Raw genomic sequence first — 25,097 nt, 5'->3', positions numbered from 1 at the left:
TCCAACTGAAAAACTATTTAAAATGGTCATCCCTGCAGTTCCTTCAGCAGCCAAGACTGGACAATAACATGGAGTAGAATGTTAGCATTTTGCAAGTTACAAGCATATGTGTTTGCATCATTATATATTATTTGTTATGTATTTTCTCTGAATAACTGAGCCTTTTGCTGGCTGTGCAAGGTAGGTAGAGCAGAGGGAACTACAGTTGTTAGGGAAAAGTTAAGTAGGTAAAAGGTTAAAATAATGTCACTGGCTTGGGCTTCCCGAAAGAATGCAACCAGTTATCTGAGATCAGAGTTAACCATTCACATATGCTGAGGTGCCCTGAGGGGGCAAAATAGGATCAAACTGCTCCCATTGCTACAGAGAATTAGAATTCATTAGGAGAGAATCACTGAGGCAAGAGATAACCTAATGAAGAAGGGAGGAGGTTACAAAAGGCCGACTCTCATTTTCACAATGATTGTACAACCTGCACAGTATGCCCATCAAGTGATTCTGCATTAAAAAACCCAAACAACAAACAAAAACCCTTCAGTCTCCCAAAATACAGAACACAGTTTTTAATGAGATAATCTGAAACAAAAACATTCATGATCTTGCATATTAATATCCACATCTGTGCATTTCAATATGCTAATTCACCCATGCTCCTCACTGTTGGCCCAGAGCCCACATAAACATGATTATATATGCTGTATTTTATAGGTGGACCCGTATATCTCAAGACTAACCAGATTAGACTGGATTTGCACAACCTGGCTAAAGACTGAAGGAGCCCCTGCACAACTGGTTGGCAGACAAAGCAACTCTTTGGTCCCACTCAAATACTTCTAAGAGCCTTTTTCCCAAGTCACAAAATGTTCTCAATGTATTGCTGATGGAAGCTGTGCATGTTGCATCACTTCACAATACAATTTCAAACCAGTTATCCTTTTGAAATACATCATACATGTCTACTGCTTGTAAAGATTATTTGTCTTCTATTATTTGTAAAAACTCTGTAAATAATGTTGCCATTTCATATAAAACAGAGATTCACACTTTTCCAGGAGAGTATGCAGACAGAGGTGTCCCAAGGCTGTTTTAGCGCCAATCATAATGGCATTTTAAAATAACTTTTTCTTTATATATATTTAATATTTACAAATATCCATTTGTTTTTAAAATACTTTATTACATTTAAAGACTTACTAGTAAAAATTTCATCTTAAGATGTTTCAATTTTATCTAAAATACAAAGTGCAGACAGACTCAATCATGGCAATGATTCAGCTGAAACTCCTGGTCTCAGTGATAGTTTCTTGAGTAACAGAAGAGGATTAAGTACCTAGCTTAAAAGCTACTTTCAAATCAAGTAAACAAACTGCTCTGAGGTTCACCACCTTTCTTACCAAGGAGTCTCTAGCTGAAAGGCATAATGCAAAAGAAACACCTGTCAGAAAATTCAGTCGCAATACTTCTTCTAGGCATCCCACCTCAAGTAGTTCCTAAGATGTTATGTTTACACTATATTTTAGGTTAGTACTCTTTCCTATCACACTCACAAAAGAAAAAAAAACATCTGAGGCATAAGAGAAACAGAATAAGGAGGTATGATTACCAGGTGGATCAATATTCTTTTTCAATGCTACCTTGTCAAAACAATTCAGCTTTGCTCCTTGGGGATCCTCCTGAATAAAATGTGCTGTCCCACTAAAAACATCTACCAGTTCCATCAACATCTTCCAGGGGCTGGTCAGCTCACCTTTTTACCAAATAAAATACATCAGTCCAGCCACACTTCCTCCATAGCTCAATTCCTCTTAAGCCATCCCATCTCTTGTTTTTTCTCCAGTCCTCATTGAGGTGTCCATCATATCCATGTGCAGAGTGGGAGGGTAGCAGCACGCCATGCTCGCAGGGAAAAAGACCTTTACAAAACTGCTGCGAAATTAGTCCTAGTGCTGCACAGGTAGAGCTCAGACACCCAAAGACAGATCTCCATCAGAGTCACAACTCCTAGTGTATACTGAACCCAGGAAAAGAAACCAGGAGAATCACCCAAAAGACAGATCTCCATCAGAGTCACAACTCCTAGTGTATACTGCACCCAGGAAAAGAAACCAGGAGAATCACCTCAGACAAGACAACCTATGTTTTACCTACAAGCCCTGAGTCCCAGCAGAAAGGAAAACAATCAGAAATAAGTCTAATTTCTAGGAATAGGCATCTCAAAACTACTTTGTAAGAGCTTCCAGCTGACCAAAGAAAATGGACTTAACTGTGAAAGATTATAAAAAGAATGAAGAGTAAGGTGCCTTATAAAGTTGACACATGTAAGCAGTATAGTTTAAAGAAAGAGGAAACAGCAAGCAGATCTGTCACTAAGAAGTTTGGTGAATTTTTAACAAGAGACATAATTATACTTGGGACAAGAAGTGTTTAACAAAATAGTACAGGGAGATTCAGAATTAACTTTGGACAAAGCAAAGAGAATTTGGTGGCCAAAGAAAGGCACAGCCATCACACTGACCTATGGCAGTGCTCTGGTACTGTGAGCACAGATCTGAAGCAGCAGATGAAAGCACATGTGAATCAGAGCCATGAAGGACAGCAGTGCCAAAATCCACATGAAATCAGAGAATACTCTGGAAAGACATTCAGTGCTGAAGTTTTTTCTATACTTCATCATAGAATCACACAATGGTTGTGGTTAGGAGGGCTCTCTGGCTCTCTTAACCCCTTTGCCAATGCAGGTTCACTCAGAGTAGGCCACACAGGGTCACATCCATGTGGACTTTAAATGTGTCTAGAGGAGATATATGTCAGCATTGCTCTGTTCTTATCATGCCAAGCTGCTGCTGAAAGGATCTCCCTCTTCCCCTGCTCCTTTGAAAAATGTTGACTTTTTTAATCCCCAAATGGATTACTTGTGATTTAGACTGCAAAACTGTAAAACATGCAGAATGGAAGACTGGTGAAGGGCAAAATCCTGAGCTGAGCTGACATGTCAGTCCAAGTCAAATACACACTGTTTGGTCTCTCATGGACTGTGAACTGCAGCTGTGTCATGGACCAAATTCTGAATAAAACTGTCAAATGTCCTTGCATGGGATAGCCAGACCAGTACTTTTGTGACCTTATTACAGATCTAAAGAAGAACCCTCAGATTTAACCCAGGTTCCATTTGAGGGAATCAGGGAGATAACTCCTTGCATTAGAAAAAGTTGAATGGCAACTGTGAAGAGCTTACAAAACCTCAACGAAATGTTTCATCTGGAAAATGACATTAATGGTGCTGCATGAGCAAACATACCCAACAGAGAAAACAAAAGAAAAATGTGGGAAAAACCTCCCAAGGGGAAGCAGGCATGGGTGCATTGGTGGCAGGAAGGTAAGTGCTGTCTCCCATGTGCCTGGCAAGCTCAACTCTGGGTGCTGCTTTGAGGGATGTTTGATATCTCCAGCATTGCACAGGACATCCCTGGGATTAACTCAAGGGTCAGGTCTCCATTTCTCCAGTGGGATACCTGGGGTGAGGCTCAAGGCTCATTTCCAAACGCAGCTCACAAATGCCAGAAAGGTCAGAGAGAGAAAACACTACTTTCTACCAGAACAACAAAAATTAGGTCAAATAGTAGAAAATTTCAAATCCACTGTTTAATCTAAACCTAGTATTGCTGCAACAAATCTTTATCTGTTGGAAGAGCTTTCCTCAGTCTGTAGGAGATGGCCTGGATTGTTTACCAATCTTTGCAGCATGTTTGGAGGTCAAATTGTATCACCTTTCATGTATGTTTTCCCAGAACCACAGGAAAACAACACCCCCTTAGCAAGAGCTGATTTAGGTATTTGACTCTTTGCTTATCGGGTTAAGCCCTCAATTGACAAACCTTTCACACTGACTGAAGAGTACAAATTCCACTGGAAAAGAAGCAGTCTTAAATATAATCTTATTTAGCAAAATACTTGAAGCACCTGAGCTTATCTGGCCCTTTAAATTTCTAAAAATCTTAAACTTCTTGACAATGCATCTCATTGATACTGACTATCAGCAATTTGCCTTCAGCAAGTTTATTACAAAATCAGCTTCTGTGCTTCTGGAAACTAAAAATTACACTGCTAAATAAAGCCCCCCAAACCCCAAAATAGTACTGGAAAATGAATTTCTCAGAAAAAGAGGGAAAACTGTCTGATCTGAAATGTATGACTTCTGCTATCACAGCCGTTGCTGTTAATGCCCAGTGATTAGGGTGAAATGTAATAAGGATTACAAATGGAGAATAGCTTATTAAGCAATTTATTTCTCCCTTTTACCAGGGCTGGAAAATTCCCTACGGTGTTCCCCTGAGCTTTCTGCCCAGGACATTTAAAGATTACTGCTAATGCAACTTTGAAAGATTATGCCTTAGTATAATAGATCAAATCAAGAAAATTAGTCTGGTTTTCTTCCTAAATTTTCTTTTAATGTCATCCTCCTTCTCCCTTTAACTGTTTTGCCTGAGACCACAATTTATCACTTTGATAACACAACAGTGGCACATAAAAAAGTGTTTTGAATGAAAAAGAAGGTGTGCCCCAACTTCCAGTAACAAGAGTCTGTATAAAAACTATGAATGAAACCTGCTTTTTTTTCTTTTTCTGGACTCTCATAGATTTTGCTAGTGCTAGTTGTGGGCTCCCTGCACCATGTCCTGCTGCATGGGACACATTCTGGGGCTTTTCATTTCCTTACAGATCTTTCTTCTCCTGGCACCCATCCTGTAATTGCTTGTGCTTGAACATCAACATTACAAGACATTTTTGCAGCTCAAGTGCTCTTTTATGTTATATATTCCCTATTTGGGAATAAAGGAGAAATATCTCTCTCTCTTAACCAAACACATCTCCAAAACCTCTTTAAGAGGTTTTTTTAACAGTGAGGTTAAAGACTAGAGCAGATTGACAGTTGTCTGGAAAGACAGTTGTTGCTCAAATTTAACACTAATGTAAATTCACTGAGTTCAGCAGCAATATAACAGAGGTAAATAAAATCTTTTTATCCACACATATCTGAAAAACCACAGACTTCTTCAGACATTACCTGCCTTAAAAATAAAGTTGTATTTTTCACGGAAATAAATATTCAGTGCAAAAATCAGTAGTATCATTACCACAGAAAGCATGAACTGACACTTCAGTGTTTTAACTCCATGTTTAGAAAATGACCAAGATGAACATGCAAGTTTAAAAATAATAAGTAGGCTGAAACTGTTAACAAGTGAAAATAGAAGTTTCCAGTGCCATCAGAGCCATAATTTAATGCCCTCTGGTGTTAATGGAATTACTCCAATAGTTTCACAAAGACCGTTTTGGAGTCAAGAGGCCCAATAGCAGTGAAATAAAATTACTTTTGGTCTGGAAGAAAAGACTCAAAATCAAGAGTGGCAGGAGCCATAGCCCCTTTCCTCCTTTGCTCATTGCCCTGCACTGTGCAGTCAGTGCCTGCAGTCCCAGCTGCTGAGCCTCAGCACTCCTCTGCAGAGAGCTGAGAGGCACCCAGGCAACACTGCCAAAGGGAGAAGGCCTAAAATAATAATATAACAATACCCCAAACACTTACATTGCCATGACTAGGGTGACTTCCAAGACCTCCTCCACCACAGAATGGGAATGGTTTGAGATGCAAGCAGTAGCAAGGCCAGCTCACACAGAAAGAGGAAGAAATAAGTAAATAAAGACCAGAAACTGTGCCTAAAGGCTCTAGTGCTGACATCTGTGGCAAAATGACTTGGTTAGTGTAAGTAGTCTACACATATGGTATCATTTGTGTTTACCATATATAAAGGAAAATATCTATAAGCCAATGTTAGGTGAGGATCCAAGTAACAGAACTTGCAATGCAGGGGCTTACAAAGCTGTGGATAAAAATCATTGCTTAATAAAAATAGCATCCTTGTACTTCAGAATTAAACAATCCTGTTCCCAGTGCCAGCAGGCACAGTTGTGTGCATCCAGCATCTCATAGACATTCTTGACCAACTTGTCAAGAATGTCCCCCATTTCTGTCATAATGGTCAAGAGGACAGCTCAGACTTCTTACCTTGATGGGAATATAAAATTAATATTAAAACAGCCCCTTAGTGTTCAAACAGCCCCTCAGTGTTCATCAGTCTATTAGTTCATCAACATATTTCTTGGCAGTCTCCTTCCCATCCTGCAGAGCAATTTCATCTGGCTAATATGACATTTTAAATAAAGATACTTTTTTAAAATATGGAGGTACAAAAAAAAAAAGCAACAAAAAAACCTGTACTCACCTAATTTCACTTCCAGATTTATTAGTGCTTTTAGCTTTCAAGCCAGTTTGAAGGTTTATGAGAACAATCTGCTGATGCATGCCACTGATATATCTCAAAAAGGCAGACCATAGCAACATCACTTCACGTGCCCCTTCTGATTTTAGGTAAATCTGTTTAGTTTAGCAGTATGAAGAACAGGATCAAAGCCATAAGTGGTGTTTGTGTTTTATACAACAAATGTACTGAAATGCATTTCTTGCAGCGCTGTGTGTTCTGCTTGGCAGTGCTCTTCACTGCACATTTGCCCTTGAGTACCATCAGAGCAAGACAGCCACTTTTCCCCTCTAATTATTTCAAACCAAATTCTTTCAGACAGATAGAGCATAACATACTCTAAACAACCTGCACACATGCTGAATTAATAACCTGTGTCTGTGAGATTATCTTTGGACAATCTTCATCTCAAATTGTCAAGTAACTCATGTTTCCTGTAGGTTTTTGATCACAGGTCCAACACAAATGGGGGAGGCTGTGGCTTTCACTGCCACAAAAACACTGGTAAGAGGAAATAGCAATATGCAGAAGACTGACTGTGTATATCCTGGCCACACGGAAACAGATGGACAGTAGAGGAAGGGATTCCAAAGCACAAAAGAGAGAAAAAGAAGTAATGAAAGATGACAGAAAAAATCTGGGAAAATAAACTTTATAATCTTGATGATCTTTTCTCCCAGTCTATCTATTATCCAACTGCCACTGAGTATCCGATGTATTATGTCAGTGGTGCTAAACATTATTTATTACATCAATATTAAATGGTTGTCAAAATTCTCCTGGATGCCTCATTAATAAAAGGCTGTATTTCCTTCCTGCTGATCTGCAGTGTTGTGGTAGTTTCCTCAGACTGGGGCTTTGTGCTAAGAGATTCTGAGCAGCTGTTAGCATGGGCAAGTCCACTATTTGCATACAAACAGCTTTATGCAGGCCTGAGCAACAGATACCAGAGAAAAACTTCCAATGTTTAAACACCAGTTACTCCCCCAGCTTTAATTTTTATCTTTCATCATCCTCCTCCCTTGTTATTCAGTTAGCTGAGCAGAGCAGTGGGGCAGGCTGCTGGCAGCTTCCCTGGGCCTCCCTTGTGCAACCCAGCCCAGCCCCTGAGTCAGATCTGCTGGGACAGGACTCTGTCCCCACACGAGTTGTTTCACATGGGATTGCCAGGTATCAAACCAGACAGATAGAATAACTTGTGACAATTCAGGTGCAGGGATTAAAGTCACTTATTATCACTTGCTAATATGCATAGGGTTCTCTCTTCCCAGGAGCTGCGTGTTGGCAACCAGGAGCAGGTCAGAAGGAAGGACAGCCTGAAGAAAGATAGGGCTCTGCAGACCACCATCTCCAAAGGGAGGAGGCCAGTTATAACATTGGAGAAAGCTACTGAGATGCTGTTCCCTGGGGTGAATTATTTTTCTTCTTCCACTGTGTGGTTTTAGGTGACAGCACATATTCTGGCTGGTGATCAGTCGCTAGTAGGGTTCCACAGGATTCCATTTTAGGGCCAGTTCTCCTCACTATCTTGATAAACAACTTGAATACAAGATTGAGAGGTAGTCTAAATTTGCTGATAATACTAACTAGGGAGCTGTTGACTCCCTCAAAATCAGACAGGCCCTGTAGAGAGACCTCAACCAATTAGAGAGCTGGGAAATCACCAAGTACATGGAGTTCAACACGGAAAAGTGCTGGATTCTGCACCTGGGACAGAGAAACCCTGAAAATACAGACTGGGGAATGAGAATGCTGGAAAGCAGTGCCATGGGAAGGGACCAGGGGGTGCTGGTTGATGGCAGGTTGAACATGAGTCAGCAGTGCCCTGGCAGCCAGGAGGGGCAACTGCATCCTGGGGTGCCCCAGGCCCAGCATGGCCAGGCAGGCAAGGGAGGGATTGCCCTGCTCTGCTCTGCACTGGGCTGGGAGCAGTTTGGGTGCCACAATGTAAGAATGAGATAAGGCTGTTAGAGAGCATCCAAGGGAGGGCAAGGAAGATGGTGAAGGGCCTTGAGGGAAAGCTGTATGAGAAGCAGCTGAGGTCACTTGGTCTGTTCCTCCTGGAGAAGACTGAGGGGAGACCTCATTGTGGTCTCAACTTCCTCATGAGGGAAAGAGGAGGGGCAGGCACTGGTGTCTTCTCTGTGGTGACCAGTGACAGGAGCTGAGGGAATGGCCTGAAGCTGTGCCAGGGGAGGTTTAGGTGGGATATGAGGAAAACGGTCTTCACCCAAAGGGTGGTTGGGCACTGGAACAGGCTTCCCAGGGAAGTGGTCACAGCACCAACCTGACAGAGTTCAAGAAGTGTTTGGACCAGCACTCTCAGTGCCTCTCAAGAGGCACCTGATGTGACTCTTGCAGTGTCCTGTGCAATATCAGGAGCTGGACTTGATGATCCTTGTGGGTCCCTTCCAGCTCAGGATATTCTGTGCTTCTATGCTGTAAGATATTGGTCATGTAAGTGTGACTTGTAGGCCAAACATCTGCAAGTGCCTCCACTGAAACAGCAGTGTGGGATGTGCTCAAGCAGCAGCAGAGTCTATTGCTTCATTGAGCTGCTGTTTATTAAGTTTTCAAAGATTTGGAACCATTCTCCTGTGGACTTTCTGGCTGTTTTCCAAGCACGCTTACTGCAAGCTGACTGATGCACCTGGAGCAATGAACCATATGAGATGGTCAGGATTTTCACATTTCAAATGCTGAACTCCTAATGATACTTAAGAGATTCCTCTGTATCTAGTATCAAAAGGCATTGCTGTAGGCTGATTTTAGTGGAAATCAAGTCTTTCCAAATTCCTAGCTTTTGCTGGAATCAGTATGACTCTGATAAGAGTGGGAAAAACTCCTAGCAAGCTTCTTCTGCATAGATGTATGCAGCAGCAGGGGAAAAAGGTTTTCAGGAGACCAAGGGGCAAAAATCGGCCTGACTCAAGTTTAGCTAGTTTTTAGAGAACATGAAGCTACCCTAAAAATTTTCTGGTTTACCTCACTACCTGGAAAAATCTGTTAGCAAAGAACCTGGTGAGATCCCTGTTCACCTTTTTAAATGGCCCAGGTACCAGCTCAGGGAACATGAGACTTTCCTGCCTTTGCAGTTGTCAGCCATAAATGGGGTTATCTTCAAAGGTATCTAGGACACAACGAAACCCATAGGAATTGAGAGGATGCTGTTTTGGAAAGTAGTGTATTGCAGCAGACAAACATCATCTTCCCATAGTGATGAAGACAGAGTATTGTTTTACATAACCAATAATTCTGCTGTCATTTTGGGGAAATTACTGGAAAAATTGGCATCTCCAGTATCAAGCTATTTTTAGGACCATTCAAGATCATTTCAAGACAAGTGACTGCTGAATTTGGAACAACCATCAAGAAACAGATAGCTATCAACATGGTTTATGCAGAGGTGATTCATGATCTGAAATACGTTCTCCTCTAGCTCATAATTTTTTCCACACATTTTTTTAACCTTTCCCTGCCCTCAGCTGATGTATGAATCATTATCTTCTGACAGTCCGATGTTAATTGAAGATTATTTGCTCCAGAACCTTTCCTTATAAGTAATATAAATCTGGCCTTTGTAAATTGTTCTCATGCCTTTGTAAGGTTTTATTTTATAAAGCTTCCTTAAGGACATCTTTGTACAACACACAATTTTTACTGTATAGAAGGCAGCCTGACCAGCAGACAAAGTGAACATCTTATTACCCAAACATATCTCCAAAAATATCAGTAGATTACACAAGAGACTCTCTGCTGATGCAGCTTTCCTCCTACATGATATGGCAGATGCCAAGAACTTTTGTAACCTTTGCCCTACATAAGTCTGAAGGATAAGCAGTGAAATGAGAAGACGTGGTACCTGCAGATGATGGTAAGCAGCGCTCATGGAAGCAAGAGGCCAAAAGGCTTGGCCTGAGAAGAAGTCAGAGCCACTCAATTACTCCTGCAGGATAAAAGCAAAGGTGACTCCCTTGCCTGGTGTGTTTCATGCACAGGCCAATCAGATCCACACTTGTTGCTCTGAGGATCTGGAAATTGCAGCTGTTGCACCTGCAGAGCACTCGGGCTGCTCCCAACCCGGCTGGTTGATGTTCAGCAGTGAGCAGCACAGCTGGGTGCTGGACTTAATGACAAAGGGGGTTTTAAATGACTGTTCTGCCTTTAGAGCAAAAATAGCCTCAAGCTGCTTTAAATTAGATCCTAGCCAGACTGATATATTTTAAAACAAAATCAAATAAATCCTCAAGGCTGCCCTCTAATGCCAGCATCAGAATTCTGCTCAAGCAGCCCTTCCATCAGGTAACATTTGCTGAGAACTCAACTGGGGAGCTGAGCACTTTGCATCAATAACTAGAGCAAAGAACCACACATCATCCTACTTCTTAACTAGCAGATATTTGATCATTTTAGCACAGAGGAAAAAAAAAAAAAGAAAAATGGAGAGAGGTGTCTAGTGCTACTCACAAATTCAGATAAACCATGACTTGAACCATATACTCTGTTTCTCAATAATTTATGTTTTATAAAGCTTCCCATAGTCATTGTTTGTTTATGTTGAGGGTTTCTTTGAAAGAAGGGTGACTTGCTTATTATTGAAAGGCTGTATTTAAAATGCAGCAATGTTTTTATTTAGGCAAAAATTCTATTAATAAGCTTAGTCTAACCAAGGTAAATCAGTTTCTTAAGAATTGGGAAATATTAACTTAGGTGATAATATAAATGCCTAACAACATTCTCGGATTGCATTAACTGTATTTTTAGAGCTGTATCAGCTGGTGTCCATGCTAGCAACATTTCATCATCTGGTGTAAATTCTGAGATCTGATGAATCACGCACTGTTTCATAATACTGAATTTCATGCATCTGAACACGCACAAAGCTTATTTTTAGCAATTTGACTAGAAAATAAAAGGCGAGTTAGAGACCTCAGGCGCTGGTGACGATCACTAGAGGGCAGTAGCCAACCCCTAATGCTCCCCCAGTTTTCCACAAATCTTTGTGGGATTCCACAGGGGAGCGAGCGGAGCATCCTCCTCCCGGTGACGATGCTGGTGAGATGGAAGAAAACCCTGCCTGTTTGCCACGAGGGTTAACGCTGCTCGACATTAAGCTATTTGCTAAAAGTGCGTGGTGACAAGTAATACAGGCAATGTCGTTTCTTTATCTAGTGGTGCCTATCTTCAGCACCACAGATGGGCTGGGGAAGAAGAATTTGGATGTTCCCACCTTGCAAATGCCGGGAGCAAACTGTGGGGCTTATTCTCCACTCCCTCCTAGCTTGTCAGCCCCATGTGCCATGGGGCACAGTGACATTCCAATCAGCATTTAATATGGATCTTCACATATTCATGTAACAGTGCAGAAGTTAGTGTCCTGTATATCACTGCCATTTATGTGGTATTTTCATGTACATACGTATATTGGGTGAAACAATGCTAAATCAGTAGAATGGAGTAAGTGATTCCAATGCTTGTCACTGAGAAACTCTTCCCAGTTCTCCTTCCTAGCATTGACACTTTCATGTTCTATTTTCCCCTGCCCCACAACCAAACCAAATTTATTAGAAAAAGCAGTAACTAATGTTCAAAGCACCCCAACAGGCTGAGTGCCCAGACACACTCCTATCTGTGCCATCAAGAGGGTGGGATATGAATGTGAAGGAAGAATGGGACCTCAGACCATGCACAAGATGGTTATACACGCTCATGACATGTAAAGTAGCTTTCCATCAAAATGGACATGGCATTAAAGCCAGAGGGGACATGGGTACTTCTTCCCTGTCTGCTATAATTAATTTAAAAATGAGCCAGATTAAATGAAAAATGGGTGGCACCATATCTAGCACTAAATACACTTTCTAGTATTCCTAAAACTGTTATGTTTTCACTTAGAAAATCTAATTATAGTTGTGCTTTACATTTCCATTTCAGGATCAAGGATTTCATAAAAATTACTTTTCTATTCTAATGGTTATGCATAATGCAGAAATAACCAACCTTCTAACTAACCAGCTTGTTGTTATTGCTGACAATTTTAAGTTCCTGACTTTTCACTTATCTTAAGAGTTTGGGGGCTCATGACTTATGAATGCTAGGATTTCAATATGCTCTTAATTTTACCCAGAAAGGGAGAGTTGCAAAAATGTTTGGTCACCATCTGCTATCCCTGTGTCAGATATACACAGTTTTGGCAGAAGAATGTCCCTACAAGGTATGTTATTCTCTCTCAGACATTAGATAGACATGCACTAAGAAAGAGTCAAAGAACAGGGCGAGCAGGGGATGATGCTTGCCCAGAATACTTTGACAGCTTTTAAAGAAAGTGTTTGCATTTAACAGTCATGTTTTGTTTGTCTAGCAGAAGAGATCTCCCTCTGCTATCACCAAAGGTATACTTATGCAAGAAGTGATCATTTTAAAGCCAGGACATGCAAGCAAATGTCATACTTATTTTTGAGGAATTTGTGGGATCTTCACATGTTATTGTAACCTTTTGGAGTTCAGAAAGAGGCGAGGGCTATTGGCAGTGTGCAAGACAAAGAACTTTACTTGAAGAAAAGCAACCTAAACTTTCCAGAAGCAGAACATTTTTCAGTGCTCAGTCAGAAGGGTAAGACTTTCACAGAACAAAAAGTCAGATTGCAATGGAAAGCCTTTAACTCTTGAAATGTACCTTTTTCCAGCAGGAGACAGAACAGGGCCTCCAAGCTGCATCTTCCTCCCTTCCTGGCTGTATCCATCTCTCCTCTCTTTTTATAAAGGAGACAAGCAAGCCTCTAGATAACTCAAAGCTGCTATGGGATACAGAGAAACAAATGCAGAGTCAGCCTTCAGCCACAGAGACCACTCAGCATCCATGATAGAGAGCCAGCAGGAGGCTGGCCACCCCACCTGCACAGCAAAAATGAAGCTGCAAAAGGAAGTGGATGGAACTGCAGTTCTTGTCTAGAAGGCAGGCAGACTCTGCAGGAGCACTGAGGCATCAGTCCCTCTCTATTTTTTTATTTCACAGTATAAACTTTATATTATCTGCCTTCACAAAGTCTCTGAGATTTCAGACTGATGCTGCTTGCCATATGCTAACACTGGATTAACCTCACAAAAGCCAGCCACCAGTGCAGCATTGATATCACCTCCTTGTTATACAGGGCAACCTTAAACCTAAAAAGCTTGGCACAGCCTGTGCATAATGCAGCATCCTAATTCTCTGGTTTAGCAACAAGGGCACATTTCAGAAATAATTCTCTAGAAGCCAATGTAGCAGGGACTAGTGTTTGGTCCACTCAATCTCTGGGGAATCAGAGCAAAGCTGGGCTGAACCAAAGAATACTGCTTTGCTGAAAAGTCCTATAAGTCCCCAGTCCACTCAATAAGCTCAGTACTGAGGGTTCATAATAATAAGATGCTTGAACTATGGCATTACTAAATTAATAGGCTTTGCAGAGTCCATAAATCTCTCACAGGGGTCCCCTTTTCCACTTCAACTAGAAAGAAAGTAATGGCTAGGAGTTACAAAGGACTCTAGAGGGAATTAAGCTCTGAAGTCCTATTGAATTAGCATTGTTTACAAAGCAGTCATAAGTATAATGGATGTTAATGAGTCTTTAATGGGCCAAGTTGCAATACAACACGTAGTGAAGTACAATTAACAGAAAGACTGTGCTTCCCTCCCATTTATTCTGCTTGACACAGGTGTAGAAACCCTGAATCTAAAATAATTGTCCTGTTGAGAACAGAGTAAAAGAGCTCAAGCTGCTGTGTAGAGTAAGAAAAAATACATTTCTTCTATGCCAAACCAAAGTGGGGCTGAATTACACCAAAACTAAATGTTCACACAGGAAGTGCACAGAACTTGGTTGAGGTTGGCAGACATCTCTGGAGGTCATCTGGTCCAGCCTCCCTGCTCAAGCACGGCCACCTAGAGGCAGCTGCCCAGGACCACATCCAGACCCCACAAAATCTGTGGGCAACTTGTGTCAGTGATTAACCATCCTCACAGCAGAAAAGTTGTTTTCTATTACAGACAGAAACTCCTGTGTTTTCGTTTGTGCATATTGCCTCTGTTCCCATGACTAAGAACCACTGAAAACAGCCTGGCTCCAACTTCTTTACACCCTTCTTTCAGGTATTTGAACACAGTAGTAAACTTTTCCTGAGCCTTTTCTTCCTTATGCTGAGCACTGCCAGCTCCTTCAGCCTCTCCTCCTACATGAGGTGCTCCAATCCCCTGATCATCCTCATGGCCCTTTCCTGGAGCCCCTTCAGTGTGGCCATCTCTCTCTTGTACTAAAGAGCCCAGAACTGGATCCACAACTCCAGATGTGGACTCGCCCAGTGCTGAGTCAAGGGGCAGGGTCACCTCCCACAATTTGCTGGCAATAATCCTCCCAATGACCCCCAGGACACCACTGGCCTTCTTGGGGCACACAGCTGGCTCATGTTCAGCTTGATGTCCACAAGGACGCCCAGGCCTCTCTCCACAGAGCAGCTTTCCAGTCAATCAGCCCTCCAGCAGGTACTGGTGCAGGGGGTTGTTTCTTCCCAGGTGCAGGACTTTGGTTTCCCTTTGCTGAATTTCATGTCATTCCTCACAGGCCATTTCATCAGCCTGTTGAGACCCTTCTGGATGACTGATCAGAATGATTCTCTGGTGTATCAGCTGCTCCTCACAGTTTTGTGTCATCCGTGAACTTGCTGAGGGTACGTTCCAGATCATTAATGAGGATGTTAAACATGCCTAGACCAAATTCTGAACCCCAGGGTACTCCAGGAGTTCTAGACACTAGATTTTGTGCCACAGATCATCCCTCTCTGAACTGGGCAATTCAGCCAGTTTAAGTTCTGCTCATCCAGCCTGCACGTCATTGGCTTCTCTTCAAGGATGTTACAGGAGACAATATCAAAAGCCAAGCAGACCACAGAACCATAGAATAGCTTGGGGATCTTAAAGATCACCTTGTTCCAACCCTCCTGCTGTGGTCAGGGACACCTCCCACTAGACCAAGTTGCTCAGAGCCTCATCCAATCCGGCCTTCAACACTTCCAGGGATGAGGCATCCACAAATTCTCGGAGCAGCCTGTTCCAGTGCCAACGTCACAGTAAAGAATTTCTTTCAAATAACTAATGTAAACCTACTTTATTTCAGTTTAAAGCCTCTACCCCATGTACTGTCACTATGTGCCCCTGTAAAAAGTCCCTCTCCATTTTCCTGTTAGTTTCTTTTCTGGTACAGAAAAGCTGTAATAAGGTCACCCTGAAGCCTTCTCTTCTTCAGAGTATCCACTGCTCTTTCCTTATCCACCAAGCCAGTCACTTCATCATAGAAGATTATTGGGTGGATTAAGTGTAACTTCACCTCTGTAAAGCCATGCTGAGCAAAAGTTTTTACACTTGTTTGGTTTTAGTTTTTACTAAGACTGGAGAGGAGGGGCTAGACATTTTTCAGCATTAGACATGTCATTGCAGAAAAAGTCCTTGTATTTTCTGCCTTTATTTGTGCCAGTCACTGATCTACCTATTTAGCTATTTAGAACACCTTGGTCACAAGCAATTTAATGTACACCTCCCCACTGATTCATGATTACCTAAATCCCAGTGAAATTAATTTTAGCACTCTGTTCTCATTCTGACAGGCTGTCATTTAAAGAGCAACATATTCTGTCTCAATAGTGAGGTGGCTGAGAAGATAGCTGTCACTGGGAAAACTGCAAACTTCTATCTGCTGTCTTGGGGGGACTCACCTTGTACAAACACGCAGTGAACAGTCTTAAGTTTTGCCATGTACACACATTTGATGGACAAAAGCTCTATCAGGTCTTCTGTTGATGTAAATCAGCCCCTGTAAATGGCTATAACATATATAACTACACCTGATTTTAATCAGTGAAACATTTTACCCAATGTAATTCTGAATACATTAGCTATACTACATATAAATCTAAACATAAGCTTAAAATCTTGTATCTGGGGGAAAAAAGTCAACAAAGGAAATATTACAAATGACAGGAACATACGAAAATTACTTTCAAGCAATCCGTACTCAAAAAAGTTTGCACAAAGAGTAATCTAAAAGTAATCCATATCAGAGTTTACATTCCTGAAAAGCTTTTAATCATGAAGAACAGAGTATGTTATATTGAAATTACACCACAAAACATACTTACAGTAAACTGTGCCTCTTCAGACATGGAATTTTACAAGCACATAGCAGCACTCAGGAGCACTACTGACCTGGAAGTCCTGTCTTCCACCACAGAGATACTTGACAAATTCCTATGACAAAGATCAAAGTTTTAGAGATTTTAGGATCAAAGTTTGGCTTGTGGGCATATTACCATATCTCACAGAATGAGAAGAGCATCATCTCCTGCAGCACAAACAGCACCTCTTTGAGCACTCTGGGATTTTGACTCTGAATCTACCCAACAATACAAGAGACTCATAGTTACAAGAATGGCTTCTTCTGTGAAGGACCATATCGACATGGAGTCCCACGACCTATCATGTTATCATGTTATCACCTATCATGTTATCATGTTATCACCTCCCCCCTGCTGACACCGCTGTTTGTGGCAGGTGAGCAAACAGAGGAGCGTGGTGCTTCCATTAGGAAGGAAGACACGGATGTGGAGTACAGCTGGAACAAGCAGTGTCATTGAGGTAAGGAATACCTCTGCACCTGAGGAGCAGGACACAGACCAAGCATGCACAGAGGCAGAGTGCATTAAGAGCTATGAAAAGACTGGCAACTTGCTAACCTAGCCTAGCCTCGCTCAGAGTGCAAGAGTAAACTAACTCACAGCAAAAGCTGGCACCACGAGATGGACTATATACAGCTGAGGGTTAAGCCCCTAAACAAAATGCTTTCTCTTGAGTGGAGTTCACTGGTTCTTTCCAGATGCAGGATTGCCAAGTAATGAAGCTATCACTTCTATAAGTAGGACCTTTTGCACCTTGTGTGTTCTCCCATTCCCTAGCAGCCACGAGATCATCCAGAAGTGTGAGTGCCTCTCCACATCACACAGCAGGATCTCCAGTATGGGGCTGAACCATGCTGGCAGGGCCAACCCCAGCCCTAGCCAAACAAGGACTTTGCACTTGATTCACCAGTTGCATGGACAGCTCTTTCCATGGGAGACTGGTTATCTGATTTCTTGCTTGCACACAGCGACAATTCTTGTCAAATCTAATGTCCACAGTTTTGATTACTTGGTGAAGTAATTGCAGGTAACCTCAACATTACATAGGAATCAAAAAAGAAAAGAGAGGGTGAAGAAACAGAGGGAAGACGATCTGTTTTCACAAAAAAGGCAAACCTAGATGCCAATTCAAAGCAGCTTGACGACTTCCAGAGGATCTCCACCTCCCTGTCAGAGCCCATGTCTGGCAGATGTCGGCAGCGCCAGTGCCCAGGGCGCAGGGGCCACACGCCGCTGAGACGCGGCACCCTTGCGCACCTCGGCGGCGAACCGGGGGGCTGAGCCGGGTCGCTCCCTCGGGGCGCAGCCCCTCCAGGCGGGGACCCCCGGGCCGGCCGCGGGGAGGGGGAGAGAGTCGCAGGGAGAGGCAGGCGGTGCTGCCCCGGCCGCCCGTCCTCCTGCAGCCTCCGGGGCAGTGCTGGCCCGGCCGCCCGTCCTCCTGCAGCCTCCGGGGCAGTGCTGGCCCTGCCTCCCATCCTCCTGCAGCCTCCGGGGCAGTGCTGGCCCTGCCGCCCGTCCTCCTGCAGCCTCCGGGGCAAGGGCGAGCTGCTCCCGCTCCGCGCGTAGCGGGCAGGGCTGTGCGCCCCGGCCGCCGGCCAGCGCCTTGCCTGGGGAGAGGGCTGCGGCCCCCGGGGCTCCTGGGCGACAGGCGACAACCGCCGGACGGTGATGGGGACGCGGGTGTCGCCCGCGGGTTGCCAAAGAGCCGTGCACGCGCGTCCCGCAAGGAGAGCCAACAGTCGCTCGAGGGAAACTAAAAACTAAAAAATACTCAAAGCTGAGTATTCTCTTCTCCTGGCTTCCCTACAAGGGTGGCAGTCCGACAGCAGCAGTGTCGGGTGATCTCTCTCTGGCCCCAGCTCCGCCGAAGCCCTCCGAGGACGAGGCCTCGGTACACACGGGGATGCCACGGCCACCCCGCGCCCCCCGCCGCTGACCCGGGCAGCCCGGCCCGCGGGGGCACCGACGAGGGGAGCAGCCAGCGAGCAAATAAACAACTTCCCTCGTGTAAGAAGTTGCCTTGCAGGTGCCTGCAGCTGGCGGTTAACACAGACAGTAAGAGGATCAACTCCATCTCCGCCAGTGCAGCAAAAAGAGGAAGAAAAAAAATAAAAGCCCCCTCATTTGCTATTCAGAACTTAGTTAATTTGGATGATAACGGTTAGTGTTTAATCCCATTGTACGAGAATGAATATACTGAAACCTACAAGGCTCCTGGAAGAATAATGCGGCCGGCGGCATGGCACGCAGGGGTGCCCAGGCGGGCAGCCGGCCTTGCCCGCTCCGTCCCGCCGACCGGGGTAGACGCGCCCCGGGGCTGCCACCGCCTCCTCCCGCCGAGTCGTTCGGCGCTCCCGACCGGCCCGGAGAGGTGGGAACCATCCCGGGACAGTGGGGCGAGGGCCGGCACCTCGCCTATCCTCCGGCCGCTTCTGGGGAAAACGAACAGGCGAGAGCGGCGGTGCCACCCGCCGTGCTCACCCGGGCACATGTGGTAGGGATGGTTTCCCAATTTTAAATCGCCAAGGGAAAAGGGTGGAAAAACGCGGAATACGGGAGAGGACGTGGGAGTTTCCGAGAGAACAACTGCCCGAGCTCACACGGCGGGGATGTGGCTGTTTACCGCAGCCCTGCCCGGGGCTCGGTGGCGTGGCCCGTGAGGGCACAGCCGGGCTCCGGGCGGCCCCGCCGCCGGCCCGGCCGCTCTCGGCTTTTCCCTCCCCCTCGGGGGTGGTGGAGCCCCGCGGCAGAGCCGGCCCGGGGGCTGTGGCGGAGCCGGGGGGGTCGGACGGGCGGGCGGCCCCGCGGTCCGTGCCGGGCTCGGAGGCGCACCGCCGGCCGTGGAGAGGCCCGGGGGGGCCGCGGCCGCCGCCGCGCTGTCGGGGGGGCGGCGGGCGGCGGGGGCGGGCGGCCCCCCCGGCGCGGCGGGGCGGCCCCGGCGGGGGCGGTGCGGGGCCGTGCGGGGCCGTGCGGGGCGGGCCGGGGGCTCGGTGCGCTCGCCAGGCGAGGAGCGCGGCTGCCCGGGCGGAGGGCCGCGGAGAGGAAAGCTAACAATGCTGTGAAAATATGTTTGCAGAAAATAGACAATTGTTGGATTAAACGTATTCAAGTATGAAATAATGCCTTTTTGTGTAAAAAACCTCAGCAATGTGAGCGTACAAAAGTTCCCCTGTGGCAGTTACTTGCTCCCTTTGTGAGCTTTGCGCTCCGGCGTCTCCACTTGGCGCGTTTAACTCGGAGCCCCCCTTTAAACGCGATTGTTTCTTTCTTTTTAATGACATTTACCGGATCAAAACATGCTGTTAATTCGATCAGAAAGCTTTACCCTCCTTAACAATGCCACAATAATTTCTCCTGAAGTTTGTTAAATTGACCAAAATTAGGCAAATGAATAGGGGGTCTGTCGGCGATCCCGCTCGCAGGTGACACCGAATAATGCACTCTCGGACCAGCTGCGATCCCCTCTTTATTTGCCCCTCTTTTCTTTGACCCGCATTATTAAAATTTAGGCCCAATGAAACTATTCATACTTTTCAATGGGACATTTTCCTATAGGATAATAGGCTACAAATTGAGCCTCTCCAAAGGAGAGGGGGAGAGCAGGGGGGGTAAAACAACAACGCACAGACGCGCACACCACACAAAAAAGGAGCGTCGTGTGCCAAAGGCTGGCGAGAGCCTCCCCGGGCCGACGGAAAAAGAAAAGGGGGGGGGTGATGGGGGGGGATATCGTGTGCCAGCCCCCCGGTCCCACACCTGCCGGGGTGTCCCCGGCGCATAAAGCGGTGTAAACAAAAAAATCCTCGCTGCCATCTCTTATAAAGATGGACGTGTCACCAAGTCGTGTGAGAAAAGCCTGAGAACAAACGGGGCCACTCCGTCTCCAAGGGTTCTCCCTTGAACTGGGCGGAACAGCCTATTAAGGGCTTACTTAATTACTTTAATGACTCTGGACAGGCTTTAAAATGCAGTCAGCTCCGGGGCTAAGGGGAGGGGTAGGGGGTGCCGGGGATTTGAAGGCTGGCGGCGGGGACGGGGCCGGGGATGTGGCGAGCGGGGCGCAGGGCGCGATACCGCATCCTGCGCCCCGCTCGCCGCATCCCGGCCCCGTCCCCGCCGCTATTGTGGGACAGTCACGTGTGTCCCCGAGGTCCACGTGGGGCGACACAGCTGGGCCGCCCCCGGCTGCGTGGACGGGGGCGAGGAGGGGGGGAAAGGAAGAAGAGAGAAGAAAAAAAGCCCCTCATCCCCTCGCCCCCTTCCACCCTGATCTTTAATGCATACACTCCCTCGGCGCCGCTCTCCCGTAATCCTATGGGATCAGCGGGCCCGTGGAGGCCCCCCGGGGTCCCCCCCAAGTAGTGATGGCTTTATAAGGGGGCCGGAGAGAGAGGGGATGCAGAGCCCACCATGGCCTCCAAGCTCAAGGAGCGGAGGGTGAGTCGTCGCCCGCCTTGCGCGCACGGGTCTGCGGGGCCGCCAAGCCGGCCTAGCCCAGAGCCCTTCGCCGCCTTTCCCTTTGAAAAGCCCCCCCACAAAAAACAACCACAGCCCCCTCACAGAAACAGGCTGCCCTGCCAGGGCCGTCCGCGCGGTCGGGGAGCCACCAGGGTCGCGCGGAGAGGACCGGCCACCGGAGCATCATCATCCTCCCCGAGACCGCGTCGCGCCCGGCACCGCTGCTCGGAGCGGGGTTGGGGACCGCCTTCCCTGGAGGGGTCGAGACCGGGGCCAGGGGCAGCTGTCACAGCGAGACTGGATCCGTCTGTTTTCTCTTCCCCCACTAACGCGCCCCATATGTTTTGCAGAGGACGCCGGTTTCCCACAAAGTGATTGAGAAGCGGAGGAGGGACCGCATCAACCGCTGCCTCACCGAGCTGGGGAAGACGGTGCCCATGGCTCTGGCCAAGCAGGTAGGCGAGGGGGAGCGGCCCCTACGCCCTTTTCTCCCCGGTGCGCCGCGATATCCCCCCATACGGCGGGGCTAGGGGGCGGCCCAGTGGAACGCAGAGCAGTCTCAGGGGAGAGGTGATGCCCACCTGCCCTGCCCGTTGCAGAGCTCGGGGAAGCTGGAGAAAGCGGAGATCCTGGAGATGACGGTGCAGTACCTGCGGGCCCTGCACTCGGCGGACTTTCCCCGCAGCCGGGAGAAGGGTAGGTGGGCGGGAGCGACCTCCCGCGGCCCCCGCCGGGTCACCCGTGGCGTGGAGGCGGCTTTCCCCGCTCCTCTCCCGACCCTGAGGAGCTCGATTCCCTTCCCTTTCCTTTCCAGCAGAGCTGCTCTCCGAGTTCGCCAATTATTTCCACTACGGCTACCACGAGTGCATGAAGAACCTGGTCCACTACCTGACAACGGTGGAGAGGATGGAGACCAAAGACACCAAGTACGCCCGCATCCTGGCCTTTCTCCAGTCCAAAGCACGCTTCGTTACTGAGCCTCTCTTCACGTCCCTGGGCTCCCTCCCGGAGCCGGACTTTTCCTACCCGCTGCATCCCGGGCCCGAGTGCCCCGGGCACGTCCACAGTCCCGCCGAGGGCGTGCTCCAGCCGCCCTCGGGGGGGCCATTCCCCTGGCACGGCGCCGCCCGCAGCCCCTCCCTGCCCTACCACTTGCCCGGCGCCGCCGTACCCCTCGCCAGCCCCGGCCAGCAGCGCAGCACTTTCCTCTCCTCCGTGCAGGGGCTGGACCGCCACTACCTCAACCTCCTCGGCCATTCCCACCCCAACGCGTTCGGGCTGCCCCCGGGCCAGCCCCCCTCCATGCTATAGAGACTCGTCCCACCTGAAAGAACGCCTATTTATGACCGCGGACACTGCGGGTCACACCCGGGCGCACGGGGAGGCTGCCGGGGGCAGGGAGAGGCGCAGGGGTCCCGGATGGCGAGGAGGAGCCCCCGGGGGCCCGGATCTGCCCCCGCCCGCCCTCTCCGAGGGCCTGAAGCTGCCCCCACCCGCTCGTCTTCCCACCTCGGGGTCCAGTGCCTGTACAAGTGATGCCTCGGAATAAAAGTTTATACCCGCCGCTGCTTTTTGTTTCCGTGAGGGAGCTTCCTCGGGTGGCGGTGGGAGTCTCCCCACGTAGCCACCAGGGCAAAGAGACGAGCGAGACGCGGTCAGCGAGGGCCCGGGAGCTTGCGGCACGCTCCGGACAGGCGGGGCAGGACGTGGCGGGCGGGGTGTCGGTGCCGCCCGGCCCCTGCTCGCAGGCCGCCGCCGGGGGCTGGGAGGGAGCCCCGGCGCACGCCGGAGGTGGCGGATGCCGCCCTCGCTCCAAGCCCTGCGGGTGCTGCCCTCCCACGCGCCCGTGGAGGGGTGCTCCAGGGGCACGCGTCCGAACCGCATCTCCCGTGGGCTCTCTCAGAGAATTTCTCTGCGGCGCAGCTCGTTCAGAGGAGGATGAATTACGGTGAAGGCGCAGGACGGGGCGGGGAGGGCAGGCGCTGAGAATAAAACCAATGGAAGCTCCGGGAGCGAGTCCCTCCGGCCTCGCCGCTGGCGCGGAGCCGCGCACGGCTCCCTCCCGCCGGGGCGATTCCAGCCCCGCCTGAACCGAGCGTCCCGGGTGTTCCACAGCCCCTGGAAATCGGGCAGCCCGGCGGGGCCCGAGCCGTCGAGGGGTAAATTAACTTATTCCAGTTGGGTGGGGAGGCTTTGAGGAGATTTGACCTGGACTGTTTGCCCAGGTCGCGGAATGGGCTGACCCGCAATTTGTAAACCAACCCGACCCTTTATTCGGAGACAGACAAAAAGATCTTCATTACAATGAGTAAAAAGTGGAATGTGTATCTTCCATTTAACCTGTAAATACAGGAAAAGCTCCTATCCCAGATTAATGGGGAAAAGGTCACACGGCGGGATGGTGAGGAGTCAGCTAGGGAGGAGAGAAAAACACCCCCATTTCCTCGGGACACCTTTAGGATGGTAAATCCAGAGGGAACTTCTCCTTTGGTCAGCGTACACAGAACAATACAGACTCAACCAAACACATTCAGCAGCAGGAATGGCTGGTGCCTATTATGAAAACACATGTCCAGCACTCATTTTTATCAGCGCTGGGTGCAGAATATGGTCAAAATGCTATATGACTTATATTCTGTGAGCTTTAAGCTCTTGTGATCCCACTTTGTGCCTGAAACATTAAAGATATGGCATTTCCCTGAAAATATAAATATATTCAGCATTTTGGTCCCTGTTAACCAAATTAAACAAAACTTTCCTTTGCTAAGTAGATTTTCTCTGTGGGATTAGCAGAGGGCCACCATGGTAAAAACTGGGGTCATTTGCATATAATTTTGCGAACTCGCACTGGTCCATGACAGTCTTTGTCTCTCCAATGTTGCTATCCTGCATTTTTTTCTTTCTTTTTTTTTTTTTTTCCCTTTTCATTTTCATTTAGCTGTGGAGGATAAACCCCTCTTTGGCTTTACAATGACTTTAGGATAAAAGTTTCCCCTCCCTCCACTCTTTCAGGGGTCTGAGCTCACCCTCCTGCTTTTGGCCCCAAAATTATTTTGGAATTTGCTAAAGTCAGCTGTAGCAGGCATGGGAGCTGAGCTGCCTTCCCAGCTCAGACCCACACCTGCACACCATGCTCTGTGCACACAGGTGGGTCAGCATAGGCAGTGGGGTACAGAGCTCCCTTGGGACAGGCATCCCCTGTCTTTTGACAGAGGTTCAGCTCATTTGTCTTGATTTTATTTTGCATTTCTGTGCCTATCAGACAGAGACTTTTAGCCTTTTTTCCCCCTGGGATTTATTTTAGCTCTGCCATGAGCATCACCTTCCAACCTTGCTGGGAGCAGGTGGGAGCTGGATGACACCTGTGCTGGCCTGATCAAGGCTGTACCTGGTCCCAGGTAGGGTGCCTCTCTGGGCTGGCAATGCTCATTTTCTGGCATAGGACTAACATTTACTGGTGTCCAGGAGCAGCTAGCACAGGGAATGAATAGAGAGAGAGGAGCTGTTCCTGAAAATAAACTACTTTAATTCCCAAAGCCCTCAAAATACTAGATTCTGTGTTATGAACCTGCTTGGCTAAAAATCTTAATGGTGAATGATTTGCTCTATCATGTCCTATTCCTTTCCTTCAGCTAGCATCTTTCTCATTCCTAGACTTTCACATCTCTTTTGCCACAGTTTGCCTTGCCTTCCTTTCCCATGCCTTTAATACCCTCTTTTCCACCTCCTGCTATTGGAATTCCTCTCTTTTCCTCACACATTCCACGTCCTACATGTACTGCAATTCTTCTCGCCCCAGAAAATAGTTGTACAGCATGGTCACACCTCAGTAATTTCTTTATGTTGAGAGCAAATAATCATGTTGGGATCAAAGGACAGCAAAATGTAAGTTTACAGTTCTGAATCTGATACTGACTCTCTCTTGCTACTTACTCAGACAGTAGAAGAGTTTATGTTGATCTTTGGTATATTGCATTACTGAAAACATCTCCAACTCCCTAATTCATCCCAAGGATTTATTTGCATTATTATTTAAATAAAACATCACCAATTAGATCAAAGGGACATAAGAAGCCTGTGCATAAACTCTCCATCTTAAAGCTTTATGTTTTCAATAGG

The 25,097-nt window shown here is 47.2% G+C and overlaps 2 protein-coding genes across 4 annotated transcripts in view; one reads left to right on the top strand and one right to left on the bottom strand.

The window, feature by feature from the left end:
- Positions 1-16,579, bottom strand: part of ACSL1 (acyl-CoA synthetase long chain family member 1) — an 86,701-nt gene extending 70,122 nt beyond the window's left edge. Inside the window, exon 1 of the mRNA XM_058023829.1 lies at positions 16,485-16,579. The gene's annotated coding sequence lies outside the window, so the exon portion shown is untranslated. The remainder of the gene's footprint in view (positions 1-16,484) is intronic.
- A 4,218-nt stretch (positions 16,580-20,797) lies between these two features.
- On the top strand, positions 20,798-22,535 carry HELT (helt bHLH transcription factor). 3 transcript variants are annotated; one of them, XM_058023834.1, is made up of 5 exons: positions 20,798-20,957; positions 21,329-21,433; positions 21,578-21,674; positions 21,793-21,904; positions 22,200-22,535. In XM_058023834.1, exons 1-5 carry the CDS (start codon positions 20,931-20,933, stop codon positions 22,525-22,527), a joined length of 669 nt encoding a protein of 222 aa, XP_057879817.1. In that variant the 5' UTR covers positions 20,798-20,930; the 3' UTR covers positions 22,528-22,535. The 3 variants fall into 3 exon arrangements, with proteins under 3 accessions (XP_057879817.1, XP_057879816.1, XP_057879815.1); XM_058023833.1 differs by having other exon boundaries at positions 21,796-22,391; XM_058023832.1 differs by having other exon boundaries at positions 21,793-22,391.
- Positions 22,536-25,097: the final 2,562 nt, after the last annotated feature.

The sequence above is a fragment of the Melospiza georgiana genome, chromosome 5 (genome assembly GCF_028018845.1).
Source record: "Melospiza georgiana isolate bMelGeo1 chromosome 5, bMelGeo1.pri, whole genome shotgun sequence".
Taxonomy (NCBI): domain Eukaryota; kingdom Metazoa; phylum Chordata; class Aves; order Passeriformes; family Passerellidae; genus Melospiza; species Melospiza georgiana.
Note: the sequence above shows the minus strand (reverse complement) of the source record. Positions and strands in the feature narration are given on the sequence as shown.

Coding starts and splice junctions, on each gene's coding strand:
- HELT (XM_058023832.1), top strand. CDS start 20,931: ATGGCCTCCAAGCTCAAGGAGCGGAGG. Junction 20,958..21,328: donor CCAAGCTCAAGGAGCGGAGG/GTGAGTCGTCGC, acceptor TATGTTTTGCAG/AGGACGCCGGTTTCCCACAA. Junction 21,675..21,792: donor TCCCCGCAGCCGGGAGAAGG/GTAGGTGGGCGG, acceptor TTTCCTTTCCAG/CAGAGCTGCTCTCCGAGTTC.